Consider the following 14,936-nt stretch of genomic DNA (forward strand, 5'->3'; position numbering starts at 1 on the left):
TTGTAAATCTTTTTATATCTATGTATTTCTATTTTTACTTTGTATTGTATCTTTTTTTCTTGTTCTTATTTTTTAATTCCAATGATCTTTTTTTATATTCACTTTTATTGATTTATTTTTTATTTGGGCAGTTTGGGTCCTGCAGTGCAGAAGGAAATGTTATTCCATTGAGGGAAGGGACTGAAGTATGTCTCGGGTTGAACTATTCTCGTGAACACCGCGTAACTCTCAGTGGCGGTAAATACGGATTTGATCGTGGATGCTCACCAGGCACATGGCAGAGGCTCCGCAGACTCCGCTTGTCGCCTGCTTGCGGCGGCGGTTCGATCGCGGAAGTAAAGCGCGGACGTGCGGCGGGGGGTTCGCGGCTCGAAATATCGATGGATGTCGATCAATGAATAGGTGAACGGTTCACACATTTTCGACCGCCCGCTAATTAGAATAACATTTCTTCATGGCAGCATGAAATGCAGAAGGAAATGTTCTTCAAATGAGGGGGTGGTCCTGAATGTGTCTTGCGTTGAACTATTCACCTCCATACAATGGGTGGATTCAAACAAAATATTATATGCTAAGGTGTGTATAACATCCACGACAAGAGTGTCTCAAAAAGTGTCTCTACATCTCTTTTGATGTCAGGCTTCAATGTGCTAGTCTACAGTACAAATCCTGGTTGAATGAATTGGCCCCACTGTTCCAGCACTTTCAGAGGTGAGTGTCAACCTCAGTTGGGCTTCCCCAAGCAGGAGTGCACTCATGTTAGCCCATCCTGTTGATTTATTTGGTGGTAGTTGTTTTTGTTTCATGTCCAACGTTGTGGCGGAGGGTTTCTTTGCTTTAATTTCAGAGGTTTTGCCAAAATGGGACGAATGTAGGAATTCGCAGTGATTTTATGCTAACTACTTCCATTTGTAAGCCCTCAATAGTGTTTGGACAATTGCCGGTTGTTGTAAACCTACTCTGTCCAACATTCAGGAAGGAGGCTCTTTGATTTTGACAATGGCGTCGAACTTATTTTAGCTGCATCGTTGCAGTTTGTTGATGTGAAGTGCTTTTATTCACTAAAGAAATGAGTGCAATCTTCCATTTCAGTTGACAAAGTGTATGAACTTGTCACCACTAATCGGTGGATCGACTCTCTCGTCCTGCAGATTTGACTCAATTCAGCGAAAAGGTGGCGAGACTCATCCACGGCTATTTATATCCTATCCAAACATGGCACGACGCAAGGTGGCGAAGGGGAGGGGTGTGGATGTCCCTCACAGGCCACTGACATAGCAAGTCCACCTGGACTGTTCACTCAGAGGGAGGAAAGCAGCTTGAACAAGCTCGGAGGCCGCAATCGACGGCCACATTCGTTGACGAATGATGCACTGGTTTTCACAAACCGATCCGTGTCAAAATCGCTCAAGAATCGGATGAGTTATGATGATGAATTTATCGGAGCCAAACACAGTTACATCAATACAAGGGAATGGAAGAGATGGCCGTGGATTCCCGTTTCAAGATGGCGGCTAAGTCTGCATGTCCTCAATCAGCCGCGGCTTGCTCTCGTGGTTGTCTACGTCTACGGGCTCCTTTTACGCATTGCGTCAATGAGCGCAGCGCTGCCGCACGCCGGCAGCAGTAACGTACTTTCTTGCCGTCACCGTCACTTTCAGTCGGTTTTTTGGCTGATCGGAAAGAGTAAATATTAGGCTACAGTTTGTCACACACATTCATGTAGTTCTGAAGACAGACTGAATGTCAGCATGTGCAGTACATGTGCGATAAAAGTCGAAAAACAAACAAACAGCGAGCAACGTCTCTTGTGCGAGTGCTCGCGCCAATAACTGCCTGATGATGTATGTGTGCTGGTTCAATGCCTCTCTTCACTTCCTGCCCCCGCGTTTGGACAGGATATGCACATTTAGCCATTGTAATGATGTTATCATTGATAATTGTTGGATTGAAAAGAAAATCAAAGTGAAGCACGTGCGGACCAGAGAACTAAAATGGGCCATAATTGAATGTGATCATTAGGAATTTGTTGTTTTTTGTTTACTCTTCACATGCAGAGAAGGGACAGCAGGAGGCAGCACTGCTTCATTTGTCTACACTGACCTCACGTCCTTGGGAAAAACAACAAGAGACAGGAGTCGTGACTGACGACGTGTCAATGAAGTTACTCGCACTCGCTGGCAATCTACGGTCTTGCGCAGAGCCGTTACCAAGGGATTCTTTTTTTTCTTTTAAATGTCCATCAATTGTTTCCGAACAACTGGAGAAAAGACTAGCAAACAGAAGCAGCGCAAAGGGACCTCGGGCAGCTTAAAGAATTCCGAAGCAGTGCGCCGTTAGCAACATTTCTGTTTGACAGGCACATTTTTTACCGCTTTTTTCACTGTTCACGATAGCATTCCAAAAAATAAAACTTCACAGACTGTACCATTTAGTGTGACAGTAACATTCCATTGCGAATAAGTCATGCTACCAACATGGCAGCCGTGGCTAACGCCGGCTTGTTTACAGTGCTAATGCCCGTTTAGTATGATTATAGTGCTGCTATTTTGTTGACGCTCGACAGCCTATGCGTTCTCTGCAACTATATCAACACAACACACTTTCATAAATCGCATGCGATTTTGAATGGCCATTTTTGGAGAATCACACTCGTGCGTGTGAGTGGGGGGCGTGGCTTTGGTCACTGGAGACTCAAGGGGGGAGGAATTAGTGAATTGAGGCTACATTCAAATCTTACCAGTTTTAGCACTGTAAACTCCTCTATATTTCTCTGTATTCAGCTTTTTTAACAACACACCATCATCCGGCCTTTTTTGTTTCCTTGGCATAGGACCAGCGTTGGGTATTAGGGCAGTGACCGGTATGGAACCCACACTCCATATAAGGCAGCAGCATGTACCAGTGCCCCATTTTGACGACGGAGTAGAAAGGAGCTTCAAATATCGGATATAAAGCAAAAAGTCATCAGAAAAATACCTGAAAATGGTATCAGTAGACCTATGTGCACTTCCTACCACATCTTCCAGCAAAACAGGTGTCCCCCTCGCCACCATCCCCCACCCCCTCCTTTTTCCTGCACGTTCCACCTGTCTTCGCTTCTCCGCCGTGGGCTGGCGACCCAGAGAGCAGCCGTCATTCAGTAGAAATGCTATGCTGATCCGGTGCGGACCCCTCGGTCACCGGATCAGGAGCAGCTGCTCGGCCACTCGGTGCTATTTTCACCCTGAGGATAAAGTGATGTGCACGCCGCGTTCACACGTCAGGCTGCCAGGATGAAGTCCGCAAACAGCGAGCACACCGATGCCTTCGCGTCCGACCCAGACGACCGGGAGAGTGAGAGCGACGGCTCCGACGGGAAGTCCACCGGCGCCTGCAGCCCACACCGCGGGAAGGAGACGGAACCGGACAGGCGGAGGAGAAGGCGGAGACGCAGCAGACAGGCGCGTCTACCTGGTGTGAGTAAACAGAGGCAGGCGGCCAACGCGCGGGAGCGAGATCGGACGCACAGCGTCAACACGGCCTTCACCGCCCTGCGCACGCTCATCCCCACCGAGCCTGCCGACAGGAAGCTCTCCAAAGTGGAGACGCTGCGTCTGGCGTGCAGCTACATCTCACACCTCGCCAACGTGTTGATGCTGGGGGAGGAAAGCCGCGACGGGCAGCCGTGCCTCCGCCACCAGGCTGGCACGCACGGCCCCGCGCAGCGGAGCGCGCCGCCGCTGCGGGCCATCTGCACCTTTTGTCTGAGCAACCAGAGGAAGCAGGTCAGTCATGCGCCTGGGCCAACCCAACTAGGACGACGCGTCAACGAAAGAAATCCCTTTTCATCAAAGCGGGCATAACTACTCGCATAGCTGACTTGCAAGTACTTGTGTTCAAATTGTAATAAATAAAGACGCGTCGTACTGATTGGACTAAAATGTACACTCTTGAACTCTTGACGCCAAGTAGCAAAAATGAATAGGAATCTCACTTGTCAATCACCGTTTTAACAAATTGTCGAAACGAGAATTTTGAAACTCAACTCAACTTTATTTATACAGTGGATCCCGCTATTAGCTGGGGATAGGGATCAGGTCATCCCCATGAATAGCTAAAATATGCTCATTGACACTTGTGAGCTATTGACACATTTTTCATTCTTATTTCTTATCCCGAAGCGGGGATATACCACCAGCAATTTCATGCATGCAAAACGGGGGTTGACTTGTTCACACTCAAATAATTAAAAAATAATTTCAAAAATATATATTTTTTTTTTTTTACATCCGCAAATTAGGTAATCCGCGGGTGCGGAACCACAAGTATGCACAAAAAGAAAGTAGACTATACATCTACTTTAACAAATGTTTCTCGATGCACATACCGGTAATTGTATTTTGTGCAATGACTTGACGAAATAAAATGGAGTCAATTCAATACACCATTTTTTTTCATGTGTGCGGGGGTCCACTATTGCACTAACTGCCAACCTATAGGCATTAAGGACAATTTCATCTGAATTTCAGTATTTTCACAAGAACATTACCGTGTATTGCAATGGAATAGGTTAACCCCGATTGCTGCTCGCCTTATAAATATAAATATATACATGTATGGGTGGATACATAACAAAAATAATTAGTACAATTAGTAAATCAAGGCATTACAATTTCACCATGAATACTTCCAAGACTGAATCAAACACAAAGTTATTAAAATATGTAAGTTAAGTGAAACCAAGAGGGCCAAAATAACTTACCAAATCCTCGGTCCGGTCTTTGCATTTAATAGCTTGCAGCTGCAGGCTCGCCTCCAGTGTTTCTGAAATGGCCTGTTTCCTCTTGGAATTGAGAAAAATGTTAAAACCCCTTTCCATACTAGCTAGGCAGCTTTTGATATTGTTTGAAACCATCCAACAACTGTAATAACGCCAGTAAAAAAGAATACAACTCTTCACAGCCACACACGTGTCTCCCATTGTTTTGATTCAGCGCGCAGCTTTTTATGAATAGAACGAAAATCTTTGCACTTAGCTGTCTGAGCGTTATTGAATATATTGTCACGTGACAACGAAGCTGCCCTTGTCCTCGTCGCGGATAGTAATGTATTAAGGCCAGCAGCAATCGGGGTTAACTTCAAATCGTTAGCTTTCGGCTAACGTCGGACTCGGCTTGCTAGCTTCCATTGCTAATGTGTGAGGACTGAGCACTACTGCTCCCTTCGGTGAAGATGGGAAGTCGGAAAACTAGGACTAGAACACCCCTTTGGACTGGTAGGCCCGAGTTGCTCAATTGGGAAGAAAAAAGACCCCGAATTCACCCAACAATTGCAACCCCCATGTAGACGCAGACCGTGAATGGCAAAACTGAATTTACATTATAAACATATATTAATATATCTTTATTACAATAATGTATTTGACATAACTTCATATAACACGTGACTTGCACGGACTGCGCTAAGATATGCCGTTATCTTCGTGCAAAAACTTAATTCGTGAAATGAATTAAATGCTTTGATTATAAGATATTCCTTTACTGAAATAAAATTTTGAAGGTTCGATGGAGATCAAAATGTGTTGCGATGAACCAGAACAGCAAACAATTTGCCGGAATCTGCAGTCTTTGTTCTTTACATTCACGTCAAGCGCTTTGAGGTCGGAACTGGGACATTGTCTGAACTGCTTGTCTTCACGAGGGTCGCGGGCGTGCTGGAGGCAAGCCATCCCAGCTGTCGTCCGGCGGTACGTTATCCCCGGTTGAACTGGTTGCCAACCAATCGCAGGGCACACAATCCGAATGGGATAATCCGATTTCCCACCTTCCTCGAATGTAGCATACATCGCTGGAACCTACCGGCGGATCATACTGTACATCGCAATTATCTATGAACTAATTTTGCTCGTTGAGCAGTTATGTAGCCAAGGATCATCCGTAACAATCAGTATTATGGGCAGAACGAGTTAATGTTCAGTATTTTATTTCCCGAACAAAATGCGGAAAACTCGTAACAGTTGGCGGCTTTGAGTGCCATACATACAATTTACAGTACATAACAGCAATTTCATCAGTCAATCATTAAAAAAAACAGCAGTATAATTTCCAAATTCCAAGCTACAAGAGCTCCCTTTACGCAGACATTTAGCATACAGGAATTGCAGAAAATTCCCCCTTGTTGCACTTGTGTGAACTGTGAAGCTGTTAGTAGGTGACTGTGGAGCAGGGGTCACCAACTCCGGTTCTCGAGGGCACCTGCCCTGCAGGTTTTCCATCTCTCCCTGCTGTAACGCACCTGTTAAAATGATCAGGATAGTTATCAGGCTTCTCGAGAGCTTGCTGATGAGCTGATCATTTTAACGGGTGTGTTACAGCAGCGTGCGATGGAAAACCTGCAGGACAGATGCCCAGGAGGAGCGGAGTTGGTGACCCCTGCGTGGAGCAATCCAACCTCCAACGGTGCTCTAATCATAAGCCCTGAACCTAGATAGACCAATTCGACGTTGGCCAACAGTGAGCGACGCTTACCCCGCCTGTGGCATCGGGCCGGCTGTCGCGACGTCACGCTGGAAAAAAACGACAGACAGCGACGCTGACCATTAAAGTACCTTCCGCGCATGCATAAGATGTAATACCCTTCCATACCATCGCCGGCGGTAGTCACCATTTCTCACGGTTAGAAAAATCCAACCGGAAACCTTTTGGCCGAGGGCGGATTATTAAAAGGTAAACAATGCATTCAGCTATGTTCTTCGCTCACGATGAACTCCCACGCAAAGTAAACCATCACGTTCCTGACACGGTATTGTGAAATACTTACATTGTCAACCCTCGCTCTTGTACTTGTAAGAAGATTAAGGCAGCGGAGGCGTGCTCACTGTTTTTCGTATTTGTCACTTCCCGTTGGTGCTCCGAGCGCTGATTTGCTAGCTAACAGCCAATCAGAGTGACCAAATGTCACGACTGGCGACGCCAATTCAACAAACGTAAACGCCCCCAAGACGCTTACAGACGGGTTACGACACTACAACGGCGCTTAAAGGCGCCACGACGCTTCACGACCTCTGACGTCGGTTTGGTGTATCAGGGCCTAAGATGCACTTACATGCTGACATTTCATAAGGGTGCCCGATTGAATGTTTGTTGTAAACAGCTACTTCTTACATGTGATTGAAATTAGTTGTTGCTTTTCACTCAACTGCAAATTTTTTTGTTTCTCAGCAGCTCAAAGACGGCGGCAAGCATTCAACTAAAGTGTAAAGCCTCAGACCCACATGGAGTGGTCGTGCAAGTTTACATTTGTACATATCTATATATTTATTCTTAGTTTAAATGTTAGGGAAAAAGAAAATCAACACTGGAAAGCACTTTCTGTTCCCATGATTTGTGCCTGTGAAGCAACCTGTGTTTTGGTTGAGCTGCAACCTGAGCCCATGGTTAAGGTTGCACTATTTTGGTCCCAGCAACCTCCGAAGCAGCTACTGCGAAAGGACTTCATCAAATCCCTGAAATGTTGGTTTTTGCACAAAACATCACTTTTATGATGCACAAAGCCCTTTTGTACAAGATGCATGGAAATTGTGCAAATTTACAACACAAGTGTATAACCCTCCCAAGAAATGTTGCACTACCTCAAACATGTTTACCTCAACATCAAATGTGTAACATTACTGTATTTGTGTGGCTTGATACCTTTGCACATCAATGAATTTCTGCAAAATAAATATTTTTGTACCATAAACAAGCCTCATCATTCAGCTGGTACGTTGCATGTTGAATTGTGGGAAAACTTCGGTTCCCTCACATCAGTGGTGTGATGTGCGTCTCGGTCGGAATGCTTCCTCGGTCAACTACAAACACACGTGACCATTTCATAAGCTTTATTTCATAAAAAAGTCAATTGGTTCACATCAGATTAAAGAAAGTAGAAACCAATAATCTGATTGCTGGCGAGGCAATATATAGGGCGTGTCTTTTGAAGGACTAACCAGTGTGACCGCAACATACGGGGGCAGGTTAAAAAAAAAAAAAAAAAAAAAAAAAAAAAAAAAGGAAGGCGGAGTTTGGGTGAGCACGAGCCAAAAAGATTTGGGCCAAGCTTAAACTGAAGGGGCGGGACAGAATTGCAAACAAAAGCCAAGACAAAAAAGAACTTTGGCAAAAATGTGTCAGTTGGCCTCACAGTCTTGTGGTAAACTGATGTGAACTCCGAGTAAAAGCCGGAGCGAGCAGAGGCCACAAGATCACACGGAATGTTTACTGTCCAAATTAGAGGGCACTACAAGAGCGAGAAGTGAAGAGGACAACACTGACAGTTACAAAGGAGGACCGAGCCCTTTAAAAAAAGGTTCTAAAATAACATGTGCAGGTTGTGAAGGAACTATACCAGGAGGTAGAAAAGTCAGAAGGTCATCGACTTTCTACTAATCCCTTAACTACTCTTTCAAAAAACAAACAAAAAAAGGGGGGGTATGCGATTGGGGATGGGGGTGGGGGGGGAGTCATCTGGTGTTTGAGGTTTTCAGTCCGCTTCCTCCTCATCCGATTCAGACTCTGCAGGGGACGGAAAAAACATATATATATATTTGAATGACTTGATCACAACATCAACCGATGTTAAAAAAATAAATAAAAATGAAATAAAAAAGGTTAGGGGTCAACCAATATGGATTTTCTTAGGCCAATGCTGATATATGGGAAAAAAAAATAATACAGACTCGGCCTACTAATTGATCGCCGATAATTTTAGAAATATGTCATGCATGAAATAACTTCATTTTTGGTTCAATGGTGTCCCAATATAGCAATTGCCCTTAAAATGAATGGTAATTTTGTAGTATCTTTTTCCTCCTCAAATGTTCATAAAACACATATTGTATAGAACAGTGGTCCCCAACCACAGGCTGCAGACCGATACAGTACTGCCTGTTTGTATATTATCCGAGGCTGAAAAATATTTTATTTTGAAAAGTGAGCGGATTCTCTCCGCTACATCCATCTATGACTGACACTTGAAGACATGTCAAGTCATCTCCGTGGCGTAACGCTAATATTAAATGCACAAGCGAGCAAATGAGTAAAATAAACAGACGTATTTGGAATGTTTCTTTGCAATGGGGAAAATGCCCAGTGAGAATTCTATACAAGAGCCTATGCCCAAGAAGAAAAAAGGCACACTTCAAGGCAAAACCAGACGGCGACAAGTGATTCCGATGCATGAGGGAAGCCCGCTCTGCACAATAATATGTGCAGTCAATGAAAACTTCAAGACTGATTTGTCAACAAATGTAAGTGCCTTGAGAGGGTCATACTTGGTGGCTAATCGCTTCCTTAAGGCTAAAAAGTCATTCAATATTGCTGAAAGAAAAAAAACATGGATTTGTGAATGCCCCCAACATTTTGCCAATGTTGGAAGGGCTATAATCAGCCGAGCTCCAGTCCAAACTTAAATGAATAAGGAAAATAGTTGACATTCTCTCCTGCTGGACAATTTGCTCTTCCCATCAAGACTCGTCTGCATCATGTGCATTCATGACTTGAGTGTCACTTTGCTTTCTCACCTTCTTCCGCGTTTTTCAACCACTCCACAAACTTTTTCATCTGCTCGAGGAAGACGCTCTTCCCCTTGGCAAGGTGGGCTTCAGAGTACCACTTCAGGATGGCCTCTTCGCTCAACACATCCGCTGAGGATGAGGGGGAAAAAAAGAAACCATTTTTTTTTTTTTCAAAGTAACAAGTGCCAATGTTGCAAGTTTCCGCAGGCAATTAAAGGCCACTGCAAGACGAATGAGCTGGACAACCCCCCCCCCCCCCCAAAAAAATGGTCACCTTGCAATGCAAATGTTCCTGTGGTCAAGTCAGGAAACAACAGTTTGAAACACCACTTGTTACTTTTTTTTTTGTGGCATTTTGATTTTTTCCAATAGTGGTCGGGGGATGCGAGGATTCTACCAGACACCGACGGTATGAAATTAGACCTGGGCTGTCTGTCACTAGTTGATATTTTTAAAACCGTTTGATTGAATACAATTTGATTTTGCATTACAAAACATGTATCGTTTATGAACCAATTCTTGTTGTTTCTTTGGTCTTGTTTAGTGATTTCAAATGTGATTGCCGTAGTAGCTGCGACATTCACACGCAATTTGAATTTCAAATCGCAGCAAATCTTGTCGCCGATGACGACAACTCGTGTCCGACCGAGGCAGTCACACCGCATGACAGCTAAGCGGCAGAGGCTGTGCGTGCGTGCGTCAGACCTTTATAGAGGAGCACCACGATCTTCTGGAAGGCCTTCATGAAGTGGATGTTATCGTAGCAGTACTCCTGGATCTTCAGCAGCAGGCTGAGCTCAGAATGACCCTGGGAGGTGAAGGACTTCAGCAGAGGGCTGTATTGCTGTCGAGAAGAGAGCGTAGCAAGGCGTCACGGCGGCGGGTCCAGCGAAAGGCCACAAACGGACGGGGCGGGATTAACAAACCTTCAAGTGTTTGATGGCTTGTTCGGTCACCAGCTCTTCCTTTTTATTCCACTCCACAGAGCTCATCACGCAAGTCCAAATGATGCCGATCATGGCCTGCTCAGAGAGGTTGGCCTTTTTCATCTCCTCCCTGGTGAAAGCAATGATCTGCGGTGGCGGGAGACCATGGTTACAGCTGATGCAGGGCAACAACCAGGATGTTGTCAGGCGGGCCGCCTAACCGGGCCCCCGGCGCAGTGGCCTTGCCTCTTTGAGTGGGTCTCCGCGGGACATCTGCTCCTGGAGCTCCTTCTGCAGCTCTTTGCGGGCACCGATGGATTGCTGGTTGCGGGCGAAGTCGGACAGCTCCTTCAGCCCGGCGTCGGTGAAGTACTTAGAAAAATGCTCGCAGCTCCGCTTGTTGGCAGGAAAAAGTTCCTTTAGGGAAGAGGCAGCGGCGTCAGAAAACACAGGAGCAAGGGAACCTTGGGCAGACTAAATGTTTTACCATCAGTCTGTTGTCCATGCCCACTTTGCGGAGGCTGCCGGCGACAGAGTTGATGTCTTTCTCGTTGATCCAAGACTTGAACAACTTGACGGCAAAGGCTGCAGACACTCCTGAAGAGAAGAGCGCGGCGGTTACAAGGACAGCTACGGCCACAGCGCGGCGCACCGGCTCCTTACCCTCTTTGACAAGGTTTTCGTTAAAGAGGCTGCTGAGGATGGAGGCTGATATGTTGCCATTGGCCAGCAGAATGCCAGTCAGCATGGCCAGCTTGTTGCGCTCAGACTCAGTGAACCCTTTCAGAAACAGCAGCAACTGTGCACACAATAAAACGACCGTTACACAAAAAACACAAAGGCATTGCCAATTTGCAGGCTGTCGACTGAACAAAATGACACACCGCGGAGTGCTTTCAGTCATGCTCATTTGTGCATGCGGTCAGCGTTCGCAACACGCATTCACTTGCAACTCGGCTTTCCAAAATAAAAGTGCTCACCTTCTTGATTTCCTCCTCAAATCCCTTCTCCAGGTACTTGTAACGCCTGATCAGCTTGTTAAAAACCTGACGTGGGAACATTTGGGAGAACATTTCAAGCGCTGATCAACAGAAAGCCATGAGGTTGCAAACTTTCTGCAATTTTCACAAGTGGAAACGTTCCATTGCAATCAGCAGTAATATCCCGGAATTAGCAAAATTGATGGTTGTTGCGCAATAGGGAACTTCAATACAGTATAGTTAGAAAGTGAAGTCAGCTACCTAGTTACGAGCCGTTGCTTGGTCGATTTTTGTGTGTTGCACGCAAATAGGGGTGGGCGATATCGCAATTTTTTTTTTTTTTTTTTTTTTAAACTCGATAACGATTATTTGAGGATATTCTACAAAAAATATGTTAAATCTGCACTTGCTTCACAGAACAATTAAGGATGGACAGCATTTGTGAACAATAGCTCTTGTTTATATTTTACTTATACAGCCTCTACAAAACAACGACATTCTACAGCAATATTTAACAATGAAGAACTTAAAATTACGTCTAGACTTTTGGGAATGTTTATGTGATTTAATGTCTCCTATTATTCCATAATGATGACATAAATAATGACATGATGGGCAAGACAAAATTTTCCTCGTAATCCACATGGCTCGGGGTGGAACAGAATTGCTCTTCACAGTGACCGTTTTGCCACATCTAACAATGTCATCCCCACCGACGTCAGTCCCGTCAACCCCAAACCGTCGACAGACTAGGGACGAGGACTTGCGCCTTGCTATTAATATACCCGCTGGACACTGCTACATATATGGAACACATTAGCCGGGCTGCTAACAAACTCGCGTGACTGGGTCCTGCTCGCTGATTCGGCGAATCCTTCTCCTTTACCGTCAATGCGCACTGATTTGCCGAATGAAGATTTCATCATTTCCTTCTACTTTGTGGCCATCGACTGACTCGTTCTCCTTTTCGGGTCAGTTAATACTCGATAATGTAAAATTGCACATCGCGAAAGCAAGATTGGTGATATCGACGACGATGTTTATCGCCCGCCCCTAGTTGCAAATCAAAAATCTGAAGTACAAGCAAGCTTCACGTGTCGCTAATGAAGTGAAAATAAATTGGAGCACTTAAGGTACTGTAATGACCTCTCACGTGGGCAAGGATAGACATCTATCTTGTTTTTATTTTGAATACCTCGATACTAGGGCTGCACGATATTGGAAAAACATGCGATTTGGATGTCTACTATAGCAACATTGATATTAACTTAAACTTAACTAAAGAAACAACATTTTTATCATCTCGTGAAAGAATACTTTTCTTTCATGCTGCAAAATAAGTAAGGTCAAAGTGTTCTTCACTACTTAATTGTAAGATAATGTCAAACCAACGGGTGGCGATGCACATTTAAGTCTTCAACTGACTGGTCAAATTCAGATAAAAGCATATAATTCCAGAAGAAAATGTTTGCGCGTCTTTGCGATATGCATATTGCATAGGCCATTATTGAGATATTGATATTTTTTCCCTATATTGCGCAGCCCTACTTGATACCTTTCTGGCAAAGTACCCTCGATTCCAAGGGAAAGTCTCCAATTCGGAATTAAGCCCGTGTTGATTTTCATTCATTCGGGTCGCGGTAAGCCGTAGAAAAAGTGGCCACTACTAACAAGCCTTTTTGTCCATTAGGCAGGCCAATGACCAAACAGCACGCCAAATGGCTGTTCACCAAACATGCCCGGCAGCAAAAGGCAACCTGATTGTGATCACCCACAAGGGGGGAGACACGCACCAGAGACATAAATGAGGAGATTCCACAATAAACACGTTTCCACTAAAAAAAAAAACATTTTGAATTAAAGGTGAAGAGTCTTCAACAAACAAGTCCAGTTGCCTTGGTTCAACCTTTTTGAATATTTCCCCAAACTCCCACTTTAAATGCTTATTTCATCTTAAATGTTCCAGAATGTTTACACAGAGACTAAATGAAACATTTCCACCACTACTTACAGGTTCCGACGCGAACTTCCTGCCTACCTGAGCATATGCTTGCATCGTCTCCAGGTCTTCTTGTGCCGTAAAGAGGCAAAACTCCGTGCGGGTCATGTCGTCAGACAGTGTCCCACCTGGGGCTGCATGAGATGAACGCATAGACAGTTCAGAAACAATCATCAGTTCAATATACGGATTGTTCAGAGCATGTCCACACAACGTACCCAGCATTCCACCAGCCACCAGGATGTCAAAGAGTGTCTCAGCATAGCGGCGGTAGTCAAGCTTGGCGCCAGAGGCATCAAGGAACTTCGCAACCGCCTCCAAGTCAGTGCCAGTTTGATTCAAGCCTTGTACGATACTTTCTTGAAACTGAGTAGGGTCAAACCTCTCCTTTTCATCTGGAGAAGGGAGGGAGTGTACTTGTTAGAACGCAGAAAGACCCAGTGAAGAGCATGCTAAAGTTACACCTACCTCTTTTCCTAGTTTTGAAACGCTGGCCTGTTAGCGTTGGCTTTTGCTGCTTTTGATTATTCATAAAAGACACCTTGAAGAAGATGAGACCGGGTTTAAGGAGGCAGACAAGCTGAAGTGAGACAATTTTATTTCCGGGTGCGTAACCAACTACTGTACGAGGAATGTAGTTAACCACACATTTAAATGACAACAACCGCTAACAAAGACTTAAGACATTCCACGGAGCCACAACGAAAATGTGTCATAAATACAGCGAAAGAAAGTGAACGTTTCATACACGGCTGAAATGCAATATACCTGGCTTTACGGACTAAATATGGCTTTAGCAGTTAGCCTTAGCTCCCTGAGGGCCTTACCATGCGCTGAGCTAGCACTGGTTAGCTGGGCCCTGCAACCGGCCCGTTAATCTTAACTACTCAAATGACGGCGGACGGATTGCAAGTGGCGAGATTTATTTTTCAATGCCTTGTCACGTGGAAAAATGTCAGCCAAGTGTCACCTGGCTATCTTTGCAACCTACCAGCGAAGTCGTGAAAACCCGTAAGTTGGGCTAATTTAGCGTAACGAGCCTTCGAACGTCGCCCATGACGGCAACGCGAACGTGTAACTACGATTTATTTTTGACGCCATCGGATCACACTCAGTGTCGTCTTCCATGAGTCAGTGACATGTGACACAAAATAAAGTCAACACGCACGCAAATACTCACCGAAATTAATGCAGATAAAAAACGGTTATGAACCAGAGGAGTCGAACGGAGTATCGCGAATGTGAGAGAGCCCCAAACAAAAAGACCTTCGCGTCAAGACTTCGCAGGCTCCGCCCTCTGCTCATGCGCCTTTAACAGTCACTTCCGCTTCGGAGAAAAAAAAACAAAAAAATGTATTTTATTTTTTTTATTATTATTATTATTCCGGGAAAGCAGAAACATTCACATATATGCTACTCTAGAACCACCCTACAACATTTTTTTTCAGGTTATATTTTACTCCGAGCACTTTTTTGACGTGCTACTCCTTCCACAT

General features: G+C 44.8%; 2 protein-coding genes across 2 annotated transcripts; one reads left to right on the forward strand and one right to left on the reverse strand.

Annotated features, from left to right (window-relative positions):
- The first annotated feature begins 3,161 nt into the window (after positions 1-3,161).
- LOC147154120 (transcription factor 15) lies at positions 3,162-3,845 on the forward strand. Its single transcript, XM_086045851.1, has one exon. The coding sequence runs from the start codon at positions 3,276-3,278 to the stop codon at positions 3,843-3,845; it is 570 nt and encodes a 189-aa protein (XP_085901977.1). The 5' UTR covers positions 3,162-3,275.
- A 4,001-nt stretch (positions 3,846-7,846) lies between these two features.
- On the reverse strand, positions 7,847-14,757 carry bzw1a (basic leucine zipper and W2 domains 1a). The gene is made up of 12 exons (XM_086041702.1): positions 14,621-14,757; positions 13,909-13,981; positions 13,659-13,835; positions 13,480-13,574; positions 11,442-11,507; positions 11,125-11,260; positions 10,949-11,058; positions 10,708-10,878; positions 10,462-10,608; positions 10,241-10,379; positions 9,542-9,664; positions 7,847-8,534 (listed from the first exon to the last, which is right to left on the reverse strand). Exons 2-12 carry the CDS (start codon positions 13,970-13,972, stop codon positions 8,503-8,505), a joined length of 1,260 nt encoding a protein of 419 aa, XP_085897828.1. The 5' UTR covers positions 13,973-13,981; positions 14,621-14,757; the 3' UTR covers positions 7,847-8,502.
- Between the last annotated feature and the right edge of the window lie 179 nt (positions 14,758-14,936).

Source organism: Filicampus tigris, chromosome 1 (assembly GCF_054856515.1).
Source record: "Filicampus tigris isolate MCC_2025a chromosome 1, RoL_Ftig_1.0, whole genome shotgun sequence".
Lineage (NCBI taxonomy): Eukaryota > Metazoa > Chordata > Actinopteri > Syngnathiformes > Syngnathidae > Filicampus > Filicampus tigris.